Raw genomic sequence first — 20,649 nt, 5'->3', positions numbered from 1 at the left:
GGGAGCTAGCTGCTGCTTCCGGATTTCCACGCCCACCAAGCGTCGAGCGTCAATACTGCCAAGCGTCAGCCCGCGTCAAACGACGCATAGATGTGGCCGGGCCGTAAGTGGGCATGACAGTGAGGGACCATATGTGGTACAGATACAGGAAGTGACTGGAAGTTGAGGTGTCTCTATATTGAAAAGTCTCTCATGAAACCCATGACAAAAATAGTCATACATTCTGTCATTGTGTTACAGGTACTTAATGTATGGTTGGAATTCTAGTAAAAAAAAAAAATTACCCTTTTTACTGGGGACCCACGGAACCCCTTCAAGGACCCCACTTTGAGCACCGCTGTTCAGTGGCGCTGGAAGTACTTTTAGGTAGGGGGTGCTGTAAGGAAGGAACTCTCGCCGAAGAAAATTTGACGTTTTTTGGACTTTCATCCATATTTAGAAGAATATTTAATTTTAAATTAACATTAGGATTATACTGTTGTGATGTCATTATTCAGTATCTTCTCCTTTTCTCATTCACTTTCATGTAAGCACCTGCTCTCCCTTTAGTCGTTTTACACTACAACAGACAGCAACACAGGCATAAACACTGAACTTATTATTATTATTATGGAAAACCAGATTATGATGAAAATCAAACACTTTTGAAGTATGGAATAAGATTAGAGCTGGGAAACACGAACTGTGTTTTAATGCATTTTGTTGCTGTTATAAACACAAGACAGCCAAATCCAACAATTTCGAAAATCCCATCTCTTGCCACCAGGGGGTGCTGCAGCACCCTCGGCACCCACCTTCCAGCTCCCTTGCCGCTGTTCTCTCTGCAAGAGAGAGAGAGAACAGTGGCTCTCTCTCTCTTCCAAAAAGTCAGAGTACAGTAGTAGCCTACTGTACCAAATCATGTAATAGCCTCAACATTTCACAATCAGTTTGGACTGTCAGGCATTGCTTTTTCTGCCAGACTGGCTAAATTATGGCTCCTATAGGCACTGTCAAATGCAGGTGGATGCAGCTGACGTACAGCAGTGGAAAATAGTGGGTGCACCCATAGGCTGTGACTCATTAGCCTATAAATAAGCTGCTGTGCTTATGACGAGCCATTGCATCAGCTTATCCATCTGATGTCCAACATGTGGCACGCTGTACACAGGTCCCTTATGACAAACTGATCATGTATAATTAAGCAGATCACCTCACATCTGTATAGTGCTATTCACAAGCGCTGCCATGACAACCACCCCCGACAGCTTGTTTAGTGTGTGTATGCATTGTTTATGTTCAGGTTATATTTTTGAGAGTACATAAATAGGTCTGTCTGTGACAGGCTTTAAGTGGTTTTCACATAGATTCCCTCCACCTTATGAATAACTTGAACAGAGAAGTCATGGGAGTGACCCTCTATCCTTTACTTTGCCTATAGTTTCACAGAACACTGGCTTTCTGGGGCCAGTGTTTTGGCACAACGTTACACACAAAACATTGTAAACTATCACCATCCTGTTGCTTCAAGAAAAAGTTCCATACCATCACATTTTGTAACTGTTTTTTGAGGCAGTGCCAAGCATTTTCATTGGTTACGTCACCTAGGCGCTGGATTCATCAGTGGTTGTTTAAAGAAAATGAGAGCAATCAAGCATTGATTGCATAGGGAGAGCCGGAGTTGGCTTGATACACAATGCAAGGCAAATGCAGATCAAGCACACATGCCACAACATGAATTTGCAAATGCTGAACACTCAGTTCAGGGTTGCAATATTTCAAGTTAGCAGCTGTTTCCATTACAAGCAGCATGTCTCAGTTTCAGATTGAAAATGAATGTAATGGGAACTGGAAGTGAATGTTCACAATTATGGAACATAAACTTCTATACACTTATGCAAATGTATAGTTGGTGTAAATGAGACAAAATCACAGGATGCCACTAAGTAAGTATTGCATTCATTGCTGCAATCTACGTTTTCATAATTTGATCCTGTGTAATATAGTAGTTTGATTTAGCAATATGGGTTTTTAATGGCAGCGTTATCAGCTACAGTACACTGCTACATGGTTCATGTGGCAGCGATGATATAACACTGATGGCTGCTTTGAGTTCACTACCGCTCATCTACTGTAGCAACAACTCCACCTCAACGCAGAACTTTACGCCTTACTTACTGTAGATACACATTTACCGGTATGCATTGCTGTAACCTAGCCAAACTATGACATTGTATGTAGACCCAAAATATATATATATTTTTTTTTACTACTTATATGGCTACATACTGCAGGTACATCTGAGTGTTTGAATGAATCATCAAAATATATTTGCTTACAACATCATGATGTTCTTGAGGAATAGAATACATCAGACTTTTTGAAATACTGACTGATGGATTTTAGGCTGCTCACAAATGAACCATCCCATAAAAGGAACATTTTTGAGCCGTTTAGTACCCGTTAAAAAGAAATAGCCCAGCCAGGCTGAAAGGCTGCGTGTTCCTCCGGCTTTGTTTACACAGTGATTAAATATATTTTCTTTTCACTCTGAGACAATGGTTTTATTATGCATTTTGACTGAGGATCGTGAGGCTTTAAAATATGCGTTTAAAGGCTTGTAAACACTACAGTAAAATAAAACTGAATTTTGGGTTATGATAGATTTATAAAGTTACAACAAGCTAATTTTCCAACTACCAGTGAAACTCGTCAAGAACGCAGTGAAGAGACTCCAGATGGCCAAATGAATGTAGCCTACTTTTTGCATCTTTAAATATGGCTAATGGATTTTGCAGCTGCAGCACTCAACAGTCCAAAATCCATGAATAGTGTTTACATAGAGCGATGAAATGAAATGCCCCCTTCTCATAAAATATATAGGTATGAACAAGTTCATCATTAGTCTACATTTATCGGTATAGGTTGCCGGGAGGCTGTAGGTTGTCGGGAGGCATACTACAGGTGCCAATAGGATATATAGGATATATAGGATAATATATATATATATATATATATATATATATATATATATATATATATATATATATATATATATATATATATATATATATACGCAGGGCCGCCGCACCCCCTATACGCAGAGTACGCAGACTGCGTAGGGCATCATGTGACTGAGGGCACCAAAAAAAAAAAAATTGGGTGCCCTCAGTCAGGCCACTCACTGAACAGCAGGCCAGGCGCCGCCTACTGGTTTACTAGTGGTTTTATTACTTTATTCAGGGTTAAAGTGGGTGCATCTCATTGTAAAATTAGACTCGGCCCAAATTGGGCTTCAAACGGCCCAAATTGGGCTTCAAACGGCCCAAATCTGTCTTCAACCGGCCCAAATCTGGCTTCAACTGGCCCAAATCTGGCCTGGCCTGCTTGGTATCTAATGCCCGGCCTGAATTATGATCCCAGTCCGCCCCTGCTTGCATGTAGGCCTACAGTTTAACAATTGCTTGTTTGCTGACATGTACAGTAATTCTAACAATTGTTTGTTTGCCACATGTCATGTAATGTGAGATACACTAGTATCGTTCATAATTAATGATTTTGCAGTCTTTCGTTTGACAGTTATTGAAAGTTTTGCGGGGGTGGGGGGGGCACCACAAAACAATTACGCTTAGGGCACCCAAATGGCCAGCAGCGGCCCTGTATATACGCACACATACATATACTGTATGTATGTGTATATATTGTAGCGAATCGGGTATTCGCCAAGGAACCGGAGACTTGTAGTTGGTACAGGGTTCTTTATTCACAGGCTCATTCTCCTAGCTTCCAGCGGTAGCCTTGCTGCTAGCTCTAAACACACCCGGTCAGCTCGCTCACATAGCTTGACTGACTTCCGCCACGCGGCCGCTGGTCCCATATACCCCCTTCCCCCTAGGAACACACCTACACATATCAGTTCCCAGCTACACACGGAAACACCACAATACACGTAATTACCGGAATCGCTACAAATCCCCCACTCAACTTTAATTGTCGCTCCCACGCGACACCCACAACCCACACATATCCCCCCTGTACCAAAACACACCCAACACCAACACTTTTTGTATTCCCCCAATTTGTCTCTTATTATTTCACCACTTCTTAATTTTCGTTCCACCACCACCATTTGCATTTCTTTTCATTCCTTCCTCTTTTCCCATTCCTTTAAATTCAGCCCACATTTCAGTTCACATTCCCATTCCAATAGCCCTTTTCTTTTTTACACACATTTACATTCGACTCAATAACCCGTTTACGTTTTCCCTCTTTTCTTTACACTCATCTTCAATTTAACTCAAACCCATAATTTACATTTCTTTTCGTTTTCCTTTACCTTAATTTCTACCTTTTTCTTACTCCCATTATCCCACTTCACTTCAACCACCATTTCCATCCCCCCTTTTACAGCTTCTGTCCCATCTGAAGCACATTACAGTCGACACAGCTAAGGCAGTAGTCCTCTACGTCTCCCTTCATCTGTACCCAGTAGAAAACTCGACAAAGGCGGCTGAGTGTCTCTTCAGGCCCGCGATGCCCCTGACCTCTGCGGCCCCTGTGCGCCCCCCGTAGTGCCAATCCCCGCAGGCAGCTGGGCACCACCACGACACTGCCACTCTTCCCGCGCCCATCCAACCCCAGAATCCCCGACTCCCTCACCCTCAGGTCCGGAAACAACTCCCACAGTCTCTTCGTGGTACTTGAACACATGCACATCTCCTCCAGGCGAGGCCGGCATCCGGCCGCCACCCACCTGCGCATCGGTCCAACGCTAGCGTCCTCCGCCTGTCTGCGTATCCACTCCTCCAGATCGACATCCTCCATCGTCACGTTCTCATCCTCCAGGTCTTGCACTCGCTCGTCCTCCCGTCCCGCTCCCCCAGGGGGCGGCGCGTTCAGGACAGCAGGGCGAACACCACTGCCGTCGATCTCCACCTCGGCTCTCTGCAGTGCAACCGTGGGGGGTGTGTAGCAGCTAGGCTGGACCGGTTCCCCCGGCGGTAACCCACCAGGCTCACCCGGCGACACGAGTGTCGCTCCCCCGACTGCAACAGCATTGCAGGTGATGTCTCTCACTTCCCTCTGGCTGTTCAGCACGATCCCCGCTCTCCTGATGGTCTCGTCGCTGATGATGATGTCGCCCTCTACCGGCTGGTATGCAGAGCAGCTTGGCTTCTCCGGCGTTAGCAACACCCGTCCATCTGGACAAGCAGTCCACACTCTCCTGACCTGAATGCCCGGCTCTGCACTGCTCCGCTGCTTGTTGCTCAGGCTGCTCCACTGCTCCGCTGCTCCTCTGCCTGTTGCTCCGGCTGCTCCCCCGGCTGTGTGTCTCTTCCAGCGTTCACACTCTCAGTGCAGTCTCTGGCCAAATGCTCAGGCGAACGGCACGTCCAACAAAGTCTCACCTGTCCGCCGCCTGCACGTCTCTCCTCTCCCGCTGTCTTCCAGTCTCCGACAGCTTCTCGACACTCTCTGGCTATATGCCCCAATCCACCGCATGCCCAGCAGGCTCCCTGCTGTCCCCAGTACCTTTGCTCCGCATACCTGGTCCGTCTCTCGGGACCGCTTCGGCACCACCTCGCCACGTGGCCCGGTTCTCCGCAGGTCCAACACAGTCTCTTTTGTGGCTCCTCCGGCCGTTCTCCACACTGCGCTCCCTCTGTGCTCAACTCGTCCACACGCCCCCCGACTTCCCGCAGCGCCCGCCACAGCTGCACTGCCCAGGCAGGAATCGCCTCCGCCAGCCATCTGACCTCTCTCAACAAACGGGCTTCCATGCCCGCCAGCACCGAGCTGATCCCCGTCGTCAGCTCCTCTTTTCTCCCGTTCCCCAATGGCCATTCTTCACCGCGCACCATCACACGTGGCGCCCTTAGCAGCTAGCACACGCAGCTAGCCTGCTACCGCTAGGTCGCTCGAGCCGTCTGATCGCCAACTTTTCCTCCGCCGTTCCTCCTCACTCTCTCTCCTCCCGACCGAATCAGAGGCGTTACCGCTTCACTTCTGACACCAATTGTAGCGAATCGGGTATTCGCCAAGGAACCGGAGACTTGTAGTTGGTACAGGGTTCTTTATTCACAGGCTCATTCTCATAGCTTCCAGCGGTAGCCTTGCTTCTAGCTCTAAACACACCCGGTCAGCTCGCTCACATAGCTTGACTGACTTCCGCCACGTGGCCGCTGGTCCCATATACCCCCTTCCCCCTAGGAACACACCCACACATATCAGTTCCCAGCTACACACGGAAACACACGTAATTACCTGAATCGCTACAATATGTATGTGTGTATATGTATATATATGTGTGTGTGTGTAGCCTATATATATTACCCCCCCCCCCCCCCCCGATGATGTCTGACGTAGTCAGAGTGCAAGTACATAGGCTACAACGTTACTGTAGGCTAGAGCGCCGCCAGGGAGGGGAGGATCAACTCCAACTCATTGACAAACCAATGCAACTCGCAAACCTGGCACGTCTGTTTTCTTCTGAATATGGCTCGTATTTCACTCATTTGTTCGCCTTTTTCGGTCGGAGACTATTTTAGGCTACACGTATAATGTCAAAACAAATTTGGTGAATGAATACTGACACTGCACGCTGAAAAGATTCTGTCTTCTTTCCCTCACAATAAACAGACGTGGATGTGTGTTTTTTTTTTACAGTGCAGCCAGATAGGGTCGAGTATCTTCTCCTGCACACACCGCTGCTACCTGGCGAGAAGATTTGGATTACTGTAAGACTAAATGAACTGGGCTGTAAATAAGCTCCACGGGACCGTTTCGCGTGGTTAAAACAACAAAGCGCGACTTATTGTCTGGCGGTGTGGGATTTTAAAGGCTGGAAACGATGTCTGTCTGTCGTGGATACTTGCTCGCCTTTTCCAAATGCACGGTGCTGCTCTCTCTGAGGATGCTGCTTCTTGTGCCCGCAGGGTTGCCAGTCCGCAGCCAAGGGGACTCTCAGTCCGACAACAAAGTGATGGACAATATCACCGTGCGACAAGGCGAGACGGTCTTTCTCAGGTGAGTCACCACATTTTGTTTGATTATACTGTTTATGAATGTCGTTTCCAAAGTTGGGCGCTGCAGGCGAAATTTTGGTAGAAATGTTTAACGTGGGTCGGGGAGAGGCACTGACTGAAGTGTTGCACGTGTCATGTTCGGGGAGAGGGTGGGCAAGAAGAGAGAGATAAGGGTATTTTTCAAAGCATTTAGATAGCTGGAAAAACGCTCAATTTAGAGACGGTACTCTGATCATCTTTAGCAGCTGTTACCGAGGGATTTAGCGGGTTTTTATTGTTATGTGACAGTGCAGAAATGTGGGAGAGAGAAAAGTGTTGAAGGAGAGAGGAGCAGCTCCGCATGTCGTTGCTGGAGACCGAGGAGGAGTGTAACAGCTTGCAGGTGGAAAGCGATACATGTCACGGCTGTAGATAGAAATGGGCTGACTGACAAGTGATCAGGATGGGAGATTGTCTGCGGTGCCCTTTAGCCTGCACTCGGTGCCCTGGGGCGGCTTACTGGACACATGGAAGGATTTATGCTGCCTTCAAGTGCTGCCGGGAATGTCGGAATTACAACCGGTGCTGCACGTGCTGTATGCACCCCCCGCATAGCTTTATAGAAATGGGGGGAGAAGGAAAGAAAGCTTAAGACAGTGGAGTGGAGTAGTGCTGCCTATATACAACTAAGGGTTATTTTCATCTGTCGATTATTTTCTCGATTAATCGATTACCGTAGTTGTTTTGGTCCACAACCTAAATTCAATTTACTTTCATAGATGAGTAAAACAACCAGAAAACATTCATTATTTCAGAGAATTTGGACAAAAAATAAATAAAAATAAATACATACATAAATAAATAAATAAATAAATAAATAAAAAATACTCAAACCGATTGATTATCGAAATAGTTGGCAACTAATCGATTAACTTTGCAGCTCTACAGTGGGGATTTTCTTTTATGAGCTGGCGAGATAGTACGTTGAAGAAGTGGCGAGCATGCAAGCAGTGTGAACCATGGATGGTAAAAGACTGAAAGTGATGTGTTGTGCTGCGTTCAAGTCATGGAAGGGGTTCAAGGTTAAAAGCATGCAGCCACGTGGAAGCTCATTTGAAGTTGTTAAGACGGACGCCACAAAGTTTTCTGAGGACTTTGCTTGCTCATGATAATCACTATTGTGTTTTCAGTCCTACTGTATGTGCACCTAGTGAGTCACCCATTTGAAGTCATGTGATCCAAACACTGCACTGTCAAAATTATGCAACACGAATGATGAGGAATGACAAATGAATGCCCCCCCCATTTGAATTAACATCATTCCTTACAGTTGACTGCATGTGTTTCCTTGTTAGTGATGTCAGAATTCAGGAAGTTGAACAAATCTGTGTCCATGGCTAAAACCAAAATTTGAAGTAGTATTTAATACGTAGTAGGCTATATCCTGACAGCTGAAAATGCATGGTAATTTTAAGTTGGAAGTCTTTGGCTGCTGTCAGTCTCATAATGCACGATTGCAGCAACATTTGGTTAACAATGAAACCATCATTTATGTCTGATGTGTAATCTCAGCTTCATTCTGCTGCGGCAGCACAAAGCAACTCTATGTCACTTAACCTCTACACGTCTTGTTACACGTCAAGTCTTATGTACAACCTCCCATTTTGGAAGTAGGGACTCAAAAGGAGCACTTAAAGGCAGCATAACCTCATAATGTTGATTCATTTGAGTTCATAAAGTATTTCAGTACCAGGAAGTCTTTATCCCCACTTTTTCTACCCTGCTATTCACAAATGGGTGTACACTGTGCAGGTGTCTCAATGAGGGAATGTAAGGATGACACTTCACTTTTCTCTCTGTGTTTTCCCCAACTAGAGTAGACACAGAACGACTGAGATAGGTGCATCTGGGAGTTTGTTGCGTATAAGTCTGGGGGTCCTTGGTATGAAAAGGTTTTGATACCCCTATACCATATTTGCGGCAATAATTATTATTACTGCAATCATTTGTATTCACCTACTGTATTAGAAATGTACAGTTGACATTAACAGTTTGTGAATATCCAATTTCAGTCTGATTGAAAATTAGTTTAAAAATGAATTCATTTCAAATTCTACACATTAACATGGAACTTTTTAACTTTCAAGAAGTTGAGTGCCTGGCATTTCAGTTTCAGTTCTAAAAAAACACAAAGCCTTAGGAGCATGCAGGAACCTGGGGAAAAGCAGAGGATCAATGATTCCTAATAGGGCTGCACGATTTGAGGAAAATCTGCCATGTGCGATAACACTGTTCAATATTGCGATGACGATATGATCTGCGATAAAAACAAATACTTGCTATAAATAAACAAATATTAAAGGGTAGGCTATATATTAGCTACAGTAGCATGTATTTCTGCTTTAAAAGATAAACAGCTAACATAGACCCCAAACATTGAATAGCCTATGTCAATTAAATAAAGAAATGTAACAATTATTTCTATTCAAACATGCTTTTATCGAACATATTGCACTTGAATAGGGGCGCACAAGGCTCAAACTCAGAGAATCTCTACATTCAAGCAATTTTAAACCCCGTGCCCTGAAGTAAAATGTTGGAGCTTCCCTGCAGAATAATATATGTGATTAGGGTTGCGAGGGGGGGGGGCTGATTAATTAATGAATTAATTGATTTATGAAGTAGCTGCGATACTGTTTGGCTGCGCCGCTGCAGGTTCACAACAGGACAGCTGATCTTTGCATGGGAGAGACACCAGTGGATAGGCTACTACTACGGCACAATCAAGCGGCTGAAGCACTATATAGGCTATCACTACCAGCAACATTGAAAGGCGCAAAACAAATAACGTTAACGATACAGATCCTGACCAACCCTGTGACCGACTGACCAACCCTGTGACCGACCCTGTGTGTTGCTGGCAGAATTACTGGCGGATAACATTAGTTATTGCGTGGCTTTTGAACCTAACATTACGTTATTGGAGAGAGAGAAACACAGCAGCCTGGATGTAATGGAAGCGACTTCATGGAAACAGGCGAGTTGAATTCACAGTTGAAGACTGGTTCATTACTCACATTGGGTTGAAAACAGGAAAGAATGTGAAAGTATCGTCTTTTTCAACATTTTCACAACACAAATGACTTTTGCTCCTCATGTCCACCTCCCCTCCGCTCTACTCTGCTTCTCTGAACTGCAACTGGGGATAGGGTGTGCTTGTTCAACAATGCCTGCACCTACCCCGAGCATCACGTTGAGTGGAGTTGGCCTTTTTTATGATTAAATCTGCAAATGTCTAATTCAAACAGGTAATTAATCACGATGGTCCGATGGCTCAGAGGTCCGCCTCCCCTCCGCACTACTGCTTCTCTAACATACTAGGGAGCACTTGTTTAACATCGCCCGCACGTCCCCCGCGCGTCACGTTTTCCTTTTTTATTATTCAATCTGCAAATGTTTAATTTAATCAGGTAATTAAAAAAAAAAAAAAAACTATGGTCAAATGTAGAAAGTTCAGTGGTCGATGGAGGTTAGCAAACATAATGTGCAGAGTTTGACACTAGACATGAAAGACACATGAAAGAGCATTAGCTCTTCCTGTAACGTAATGTTTTTTTCATTGCAATGACACGTGACTTGTGCGATGTGTTCATCGCGCATGTTCATATCGCGATGACGATGAAAATAAGATTAATCGTGCAGCCCTAATTCCCAAACAGTTCCAGTCAAGTGCTTCGTAAGACCTTCAACTTCCCACTAGGAGCCCCTTCAGCACCACGGACAGCGTGATCAAATCCCGTTGACTTTGTCTGGCCCATTTTCATACAGTACCATTTCCATAGCCTGTGAAAAAGAAGATTTTCTGGGGTATCAGCATGCACCCCCCCCCCCTCTCCTCCTGCAGGTCCATTGAAACTATGTCAGTAATGTGATTCGTTGTTCTGCCAATGTATGCTGCCTTGTCAAAAAATGAATGCGCTACCCTATCGAAAAATGCAACCTTGTCTGTAAAGGGGAGTCTCGTGGGTACAGAACTATACAGATATAAATAGTATACAGTATATTGAAGTTTCGCCTAAATGTGGAGCGTTATTTAGCCCCCTTCCCAACAACCTAGCATGATGGTTGGTACTACTGGATGGCTTATCTAGTTTCATATGATACCAGAAAGTTCACTCTGGGGTTATAACTAAGCCTGCAGAGTGTAGAGGTAAAAGCAGTTCCCTACCACCCAGGTTCAATTCTCCTGACAGCGGTACTTCCGGCTTGATCAGACGCTCCTAATACACAATTGGTCGTCAGGGGAAGGAGGAGGGGGTCCTAAGTGGTTGAAGTTGGCTTGTGATAGGCAATGATAGACAGATGTTTCATCCAATCACCTGCCAAGTATTTTTTGAAAGTGCCAGATGGTTATGTGAAACGAGCCATCTGGCAGCGTCAGGTTAGTATTGGTGTGCTTCGGTCTCAAATATATTTTCACACACAGTCATGGCTGTAGTTTGCGTTCATCTTGGAGCCGAGAGCCCACTCCCAACCATGGTACATGGGTTGAAAAGGCATTAGGATCTTTATGGCATGCCGTCATGAGGTAGCATGGTATCCAGCCCATATGAATAACAGTTTTCAGTAGGGGTGTCACAATATATCGTCCCACGAAATTTCGCGATAGTAAAACGTCACGATATGTATCGTTGAGATGAAATCTCATATCGTGAAAAAAAAAAAAAAAAAAAAAAAAAATTTTTTTTTTTTTTTTTCTCTCTCAAAAGTAGACAAAGAAACGTCTTTGTTTGTTGAAGTTCAATGTGTGGAAAGTAGTTCAGTTGAACAAGTCTCTGAAGAGACACATGAGAAGTTATACAGGAGAGAAACCATTCAATTGAGTTTCTGGCAAAACTGTTTACTTGACAGGAAAAACTGAAGATGCATAAAAAATAGACTAAGAAAAGTCTTGTTGTTTGAGTTTGAAGAAAAACTGAAGATGCATAATGAGAATTTATACTGCTGAGAAACCTTTTAGTTCAAAGTAAATCTAAGTGACGGTGTAACTCATTCTATTTCAAGATAAGCCTTATCTCCAATCTCATGTTTTTTCTAGTTGTTATTGTAATAACAATTTCCCACAACAGCATGTTTTGTATTTGTGCATTTCAAATAAAATACTACTTTTCCAGTCATATATTGTCATTATTCAAGTTTAAAAAAATATTGTTAAAATCGTATCGTATCGTATCGTTATCGTGAACCCAGTATCGTGATACGTATCGTATCGTGAACTGAGTGTATCGTGACACCCCTAGTTTTCAGCACTCACCGAATTTGCAAATCGCCATGCAAATTCGCAGAGTGCTGAAAACTGTGATTCATAGAGGCTGATACCAGGCTAGTTATTAGGTAGGATGCTGAGTATGTAACACTGTCCAGCCATCTAGTGGGTTCTGCCCAAAGTCAATTTTTGATGGCCCACTATTTGCTACAGTATTTCAATAAGGCTCTTATTTTTGAATTGTCAAGTGAGATGGAAGGGGGGCAGACACGGGATAACAACTCTTCCAGTTATTCACTAGGCAGGCAATCATAATGTCTGAGCAGTGTAATGTATTTTATTTGATCTATTTTTATATTATTTCAGGGGTGTGTGGGATTTTCATGCCAATCATGGTAAGAATGGATGTGTGGCTGATTCCCCATGCAGGTTACATTAGATTCATTCTGGTAATGAACTTCAACATACCTTAATAGTTTTGAAATTTAAAATGATGGTAAAAATGGATTATCATCAAAGATTATTATTATTATAATAATTTTTTTGCATGCCCACAATATAATGTCGTGTACCCCAGAGATATACTCCAGCCAGCTTTGGACTCTAGATGTAATCAAGCCGCCTGCCTGCCAGCCAGGACTGGGTAATAATCCAGTTCCCACCCAGCACCGTACTTTGTTATGAATAGTGAGGATGCTTGCCCTTAATAAGCTTTACTCTACTATTCAATCAGTGGACATACTCTATTTATCAGACAGCTAACAGGACCGAAGAACAAGGCTAATAAATAGTCAATTGAGCTACAATATGACCCATAAGTCCAGTCAAGTCAAGGTTGAAAAACGGAGAAAGAGGAGACAGAGCGTGGAAATTCAACAGCAAAATTAAGACGTATGGGAATTAAGAGCAAGGTGAAAAGCACAAAGTAAGAGCGACTTGATGCAGGGCTACCAACGTCGATCAGCTAGCGGGAGCGGATTTGTATTATTGTTATAGTCTCTTAGATGTCCCCTTTGAAATGTTGAAGTATTATGTAGCCTACTGCTTCCACAGACCCCTGCTGTAGTCTGTGCTAACAAGCTCCCCGTTGTCCTTTTTGACAACTGTCAAAGTTGAGGCTGATATTTTAAATGGAGGAAAGTCATCTATGCCATTTTATAATATTGATGACATGCAAATATGTACAGATTCTGGTCTGTCCCCCCGGGTGTATTTTTGCCAATGATGTATAGACAGCCTAGTTAATCAGTTGCTACAGTATATCCTGTGGAGAATACAGTAATATTAGCAACAATACCTTATAGCTACTAGGGATGGGCATCGCCCCCCCCCCATTTTTTTTTTAATTTTACATGGTCTCCCCTGATTCTAAGTATAGTTAAATCGCATAGTTTGACAATTTTTATAAGGTCTATGGAAAAATAAATGGCAGATGAAATCCCATGGACAGGGAGAGGGAGTGACTTCGGCACTCTTATTGTCATTAGGCAGCCAGACCTACGTTAGCCGTTAGCAATGTTAGCAATAGCGTAGCGCCGAGGTGGCTCAGGGAACAGTAGACAGAATATCAGCTTTTCTTCATGCAGTAACAAGCCTTGAAACCTTTTCCTTGTGGTTGAGTGTTGCTGTAATATAGACAGTTTAAGACCATTTCTACTACATTTCTAGCATTTCTAGAGCTACTGGGTGCTGCTATCTATGACTGCTACTGTCAGCTGAGCCCCGAAAGCCATTCTGCTCCAGTGCGCACTGCGCAGCTCTGGGGCTCTATTTCCCCCCTGGCCTTAAATTTGCGTTTATGGCTCGGCGCAGCGCTATTAGTGGGCGTGGTCACGCGCATTCCCACATTTTTCCTTGATGCTAAAAGCCAGAATGCGAACCATTTAACCACGCCTTTTTAAGTGTAGAATATTATTCACAAGTGTTGGATTGGTGATCTCCAGTAAACCAATCACATTCTTCCCTTCCAAGCTCCGATCCGCGGAGCGACTCCAGTCCGGTCAGAAAAGCCCTAGAGGCAAAAATCATGTAAGTCAGGAGGGGATGAGAAGATGACTGGCAAAGATGTGAAAGAGAGAGTGAGAGAGAGCAAGAGAGGGGAAGAGAGAGACGGAGGGAGCGAGGGAGTGAGAGAAAGAGGGGGAAGAGAGTGAGATAGCGGTAGAGAGAGTGATTGAGAGGGAGAGAGTGAGTGAGAGAGAGAGTCCGAGTGAGAGAGAGAGAGAGAGAGAGAGAGAGAGAGAGGAGAAGTCTGTATCAGACGAGCATGCAGACACAACTAAGAGTTGCTTTGGATAGGCATGTCTGCAAAATAGGACAACGCCATGGGTGCATCCCCGGCGCACTGAATAAGGCCTGGTTTTGAAAAGCGTTAACCGCAAAATTAACGCCCGTTGGGAAGATCGCTTTAGGCTGGTATTTAAGGCCGAAACGCCCATTCTGGCCTATTCTGGCACTGCGCCATGCCTCTTCAGCGTAAAGTGCATTTCGGGCGTAAAAAACATGACGGTATCCTCCCGAGTCAGCGGTAGGCAGGCGTAAAGCGTGTTTTTTGTGTTTAAGGCCAGTTTAGCGCCCAGGGCCGGTTCCAGAACAAGATGACTAGGGGTGCATCCTAGATAGGAAGGGGTGCATATGCCCGGCAGAAGGCCGGGCCCACTCGGGTGGCCGACCAAAGGCCGGCCGCCCGAAAAATTTGACATGTTATTTTACTAAAAATAATGCATTTGACCATCATTTGAAGTAGAATGATACCACCCAAGCAAGAATATTTCAAGTGTTTCAAGTGCTTTACTGAAATATTTGGACCATATAATGATAATACAATTATCTCAACCTTAAAGGGTTACATATAGGTGCCAAAAAGCCATAAAATCACATCAAAGAACAAAGAAAAACAACAACTATAATTCAAGTTTAAACAGTAAGTGTGCAGCTGTAGCATTTTTTTTTTTTTTTTTTTTTTTTTTTTTTTTTACTTTTCAACTGAGCATGCAGACAATTAAAATAAGGGTGCAATGCATGCTTTTGCACCCCCGTAGAACCGGGCCTGTTAGCGCCTAAGGCCACTTTAAGGCCAGGGGGAGAATAGAGCCCCTGGTCCGCAGCTCCTACGACCTACGGCAACGTCACATGGACAAACGGTGGCATTCTTAAAGAGACAGGCGCGGGTAAAAAAAAATATATATATATATACGGTATATATATATTCTTATTTTTTCAATAATAAAAGTCAATCTTGATAATAAAAACGATTATTCGGGAATTCTAAATTCGTTGCCCATCCCTAATAGCTACATACATGCAAATAACAACAGCATATATCACTGTATCACATAGATTACTCCCATTGTGTGACAATTTGGAGTTTGGTGGACAAATTGCACATAAGGTGTGAATAGTCATGGGGAAAAGTTACATTTGACTAAAAGGAAGCAAAACATTTGATTTAATTTATTATTTAGATACTGGAAAATAAAAAAACATATTCCATTTGATTTGCCACATTCTGACTGGCTGACCTGAACCTTGCCTCTTGAAGACCATGACCTCATTTGTAGCATTAAAGCTTTCCTTACCTTGTAACCAGCGTCTCACCTGATGTGGCTAATGGTGGGTACAGGTGAGATAGTTTTTTTTCAACACACTGTATTTCTCCAGTACACAGATGTGAGACAAAATATACAATTTAGGAATACTATTATGTATACATTCATATGACATAAATCTGCACAAAAAAACCTAACTCATATGGAATGTCTGTATCAGTGTAGTGTGTCTGATACCCCCACAAGACCCCCAATATTTCATACCATGCCTGTATGAAGATTTCACTGTGTGTGTGTGTGTGTGTGTGTGTGTGTGTGTGTGTGTGTGTGTGTGTGTGTGTGTGTGTGTCAGCACGTGCACATCTCTCATGCTGCTGCAGCATTTCACCCATCTGTGAGACACAATGAAATTAAAAGTAGTAACCTATATTATTTGTACAAAACTAAAGTAATTCACCCTCCATAGTGTAAAACTCATGGAGGTGCACTCAGAGCACGGGCTGAGCTGGCCATGGAGCTCACTGAAGCGTGCACTGCTATGTCCTGCAAAACCAGGCCCATCCGGGTGACATGCCGTGTTTTTAGGGAGTCCCATGGTGCGAGGGATTGTTCCAGCCGACAGCGTTTTATATGAGCTCGAGCTGCTTTAAATAACTACAAGATCCAGCTTCTAGTTTGCCTGCCTTGGCAACAGCCCAATCAAAAGACGATCAATTTTTCAGAACTGGTAGCAGATAGTTACAAATTGCTGTAGGCTAAGGCTATAAAAATCACTGCGCCATCAAACCTGCCCAGGACTCTATTCAAAATTCCTGGATAGCAAAATAATAATAATAACAATAACAATAATAACTAGAAAAGTGCACTTGGTGGAGTGCAGATCTCCGCCAGGCTCTGCTACGCCTGACCAGCGCAGATTGAAGCAGATGACTGTATGACGGCATGCAAAGAAGCGGAGATGCAGATAAGTAATTGTAATTGCAACACTGGTAAGACAAGGGGTCAGTCATGCTCATAATCGGCCATCAGTGGCAACTAAAGTGCAAATGGATGTCATTTGGTGACCAAACCTGTTTTTGGAAGGACATGCAGAAGGCAACAAGCATGAGTGATGGGTCAATGCCGATCAATTAAATTATGTTGCTGCAAGGTGGGCCTCTTAATGACAACACTGTAATAAAAATTAGTATAGAGTGAGTATAGAGAGGCTTTCTTTAAAGAATACACTATAGAGAAATGAATGGATTTAAAACGTTTATTTAGTAAACAATGATTGTGTAACGTCTGTTTTTTTATTTTATTTTCTTTAAAAAAAACGTTGTCTTTTTTGTAAGTGGCTGGAAGATATTATTTCCGGCCGGAATTCTGGAACATTGCAGGCTGTGTTGCGTCAAAAGAGTAGTGGATTTCCAGGCTCCGGTCTGTTGTGTTGCAGGTGAAGGATGGGAAGAGCAATCAGATCGATCATCTGTGGGGTCCCTGCAAGTGTCAGGAGTCATGTTCCCCACTCACTTTTGTAGTTGTTGTCTCGTCTGTTGTAGGCTGCTTGTTTTGTTTTCGGGGGCAGAAGGTCCAGCAGTCAGAGTCCTGCCTTTGAAGTTACCCTGATCATCTTAACACTCTTCAATGGGCGAAAATGTAAACTGCTGTTGTTTATTTGCGTTTTCACCTGGAAACCTGCGTGAGCGTGGAATCTGGGCAGGAGGGGGTTGGGTGGAGGAGTGGGCTGCTGGCTGGCAATCTTAGATAGTGGTCAGTGTTTCCCATACATAAAGGAATTTGTGGCGGGCCGCCACAATAATATTTTGACCGCCACAATAAGATGTTGACCAATTTTTTTTTTTTTTTTTTTTACAGTGCACCTGAACGCAACATACAAGATATCCGCTGAATAAGTGTCCAATAAATGTTCATGTCATTCTGGCCAATACTTCTGTTATAGCATTTCAGTCTGGAATATGGAATATCTTTCAATAATCTATGATTTAGCTGCTAAATTGTCAAATACCGCCATCTGCTCACTACCCAGGCACTTATGTATGTACTTAACCTAACTAACTTAACCTAACTACATGTAACTATCCGGTGTGCACAACACTGTCAGCCTAAACTCCGGCTGACACCCCAAAAACCTACAATCCGCTACAGAAAAATGTATATTGTTTGTTTATTAACTGGCCCCTCGCCTTCTATCATTTCACGAAAGTGGCAAAGCAAGTTGATTATCCCTGACCTATAGGGAGAAATCTAGTTTGTCATTGTAAACCCACAGCACAGTAATGATGACATGTTCTTCATAGATCTAGCCTTTTAATTTTGCTCTTAAGTTTTCTCAAAGTACACCAAATTCATGCATTTTACTTTAAAATGTTTTAAAAAATCTTACGGGGGGGCATGCCCCGCACCCCCCTAGGGGGGCTGCGGTCCCCCACCACAAATACTCAAAATCCTGAGGAAAACACTGGTGGTGATTTTTTTTAGACATATTCTTTGTAGGAAGTTAGTGTTACTTTTTGGTGTGCTCCAGAATGGGCTCTCCGAGAAATGTGTCAAGGGCTTATTGACTGACAGAACGACGGCGGGCGCAAGAAGCAAAGTGGTGCTGTCGTTAGTGTGTTAAACCCACCGCGACGGTCCGTGTCCCGGTCAGCAAATCAGGCAGGGGCAGGCAAAAAGTCCCAGAAATCCATAGGCAGGAGCAGGCAAAAAGTCCCAGAAATCCATTTCACGACTGGAATTACAGATGAAAATACACTGCCCGACTGTGCGCCCACCAAACTCACGTCTTTTAAAGGGCCCATATTTTGCTAACATAATGTATTATTATTTTATTGTTGTCCTCCACTAGAGTAATAATAAACATGTGTTTTCTATAGCGCTTTTGAAGGACTCAAAGACGCTAGAGTAGCTTATTGCATCATTCATAGTTAAAAAAAACTCATTGTTTATCTTGTACTGGCTCTCACGACCCCCTTCAGTTCACCCTCTGTCTGAACGCTCTGTTTTAGTCTTCTTCTGCGTTTTGCTGTGGCAGGGAATTTTAGTCTTCTTCTGCATTTTGCTGCGGGAGGGAATAAACCTGCTCGTCGTTTCCAGTCTTTCTCCTTCCTACACGTTATAGCCAGACGCAAAGCTACAATATCTGTCGTCTATCTGTCTGTCTATCTATCTATCTATCTATCTATCTATCTATCTATCTATCTATCTATCTATCTATCTATCTAGATAGATAGATAGTCATGCATAACAGAAACAGACAGGCGATCTCTGCTTTGGTTACTAAATTTGGTAGTTGTAAAACAATTATATCAACGAGCAACGGATTGTCAAAACGAATTTGACCATCGATAAAAAACGTGAATTGGACCTAACAAGCAAGCTATCAAGTGATATATCAACATCCCCCTAGCTAGCAACAGCTCCGCTAGGCCTGGGCTGCGTCGGAACATTTCCTTCGGCGGTTGGCTGAGCAGGGCATCGTTTACCACGGCCGCCGTAACGTTACGCCCCGCGGTCCACCTGCTATGTTACAACTTCTGAAAATGTGTGCCTTCGTCATTCCAGCTATTAACGCGATGTCGGTTGTTCATATTATAAGACGGTGTCTTCAACCCACAACAGAAATAAGCAGCAATCTGACGTGACCATACTAACCATAAGTAAGCTAGACACTTTTAGTTTCAAAATAAAAGCGCCATGAGCGCCAATGTATTACTGCATGACTAACTAAGGCTTCAAATTGACTTTTCGAAGCCACAGCATTATGTTAATTTAAAACATGTTTATGCAAATGTGTTCTTTATTGTATTTGGGGTATTTCGGATGACTGTTGCAATGGTATACTTTAATTGTGCAATTTGTAACGGGACGTTTCGGTTGTATTCTTTCTGACTTAACCGTGAGAGCAACGAAGCCAGCCAGACAGAGAACACACAGAACACATGCATGCACAGACAGACACAGACAGAAACATGATCTCCTGGCGGAGATAATAATAATAACAACCACAACAACAACAATAATAATAATAATAATAATAATAATAACAACAATAATATAATAACTAGAAGATCTACATTTCCTACCGAAAATGTAATTGTGCTTGCTGTCCTCGCCATGCACCGCCTGCCCTGCAAGGTCCCTGCCCATGCAGCTAGGGGGACTACGTAGTTATGGGCGGGCCTATGTGAGTAGCAGCGGGAGGAGGCAAGGAATCCAGGGGCGGAAGAATTTCGATTGTAGAAGCTATGGTTCTAATGTTATGGACCAAAACATAAAGATGGCTGTTATAGTGCCACCGTCAGGTCAATCGGTGTAATTTTTTAGGCCAGAGTAGAAAAGTACTCTATGAACATATAGCCCCAATTTGGGAACAGTCACTCTTATGGCTTGTGAGCTACAGGTACTTGATGCTGCTATAGTGGCCCCTATAGGCGAAATGACACAATATTTTTCCTATCAGCTCAGAGTACATCCGTCCACACCTGGACAACTTTTGGTTAGGATCGGACGTTGTGTTCCGGAGTTATGCCGATTTTTGTGAAATAGGCCCCACCTACAGAACTTTGGAAGTCGATTATATCGCAACAGTGTGGTCTTTTCAAAAACTTCAAAATCAGTGTTGTGCAGGACAGTCCACACATGATGTGTGCTTTGGTTTGGAGAAGATTGGACCCAATTTCAAGGAGGAATCGCAAAAAAACTGTTTTGGACAAAATTCAAAATGGCGGAAAATCTAGTCAGACGGAAATGGGCGTGGCCTATATGAGTAGATGCGGAACGTCCCAAGAAATCCAGGGAAAAAAGAAGTTTGATCGAGGCCCCTACGGCCCCTCAGACTTTAAGATTGTGC

General features: G+C 43.6%; 1 protein-coding gene across 2 annotated transcripts in view; it reads left to right on the top strand.

Annotated features, from left to right (window-relative positions):
• Window positions 1-20,649, top strand: part of ntm (neurotrimin) — a gene marked incomplete at both ends in the record, with an annotated part of 870,443 nt that overhangs the window by 543,229 nt on the left and 306,565 nt on the right. Inside the window, one exon of one of the 2 annotated variants that reach the window (XM_083648584.1) lies at window positions 6,915-7,005. In XM_083648584.1, coding sequence (XP_083504710.1) covers window positions 6,915-7,005 — 91 coding nt within the window. Of the gene's footprint in view, window positions 1-6,829; window positions 7,006-20,649 lie in introns of those variants that run through there. The other variant, XM_083648583.1, reaches the window with a different exon arrangement.

This window comes from Poromitra crassiceps, assembly GCF_964638095.1.
Source record: "Poromitra crassiceps genome assembly, chromosome: 1".
NCBI classification, from domain to species: Eukaryota; Metazoa; Chordata; class Actinopteri; order Beryciformes; family Melamphaidae; genus Poromitra; species Poromitra crassiceps.
The sequence above is the reverse complement of the archived record's forward strand: the minus strand, read 5'-3'. Positions and strand labels throughout refer to the sequence as shown.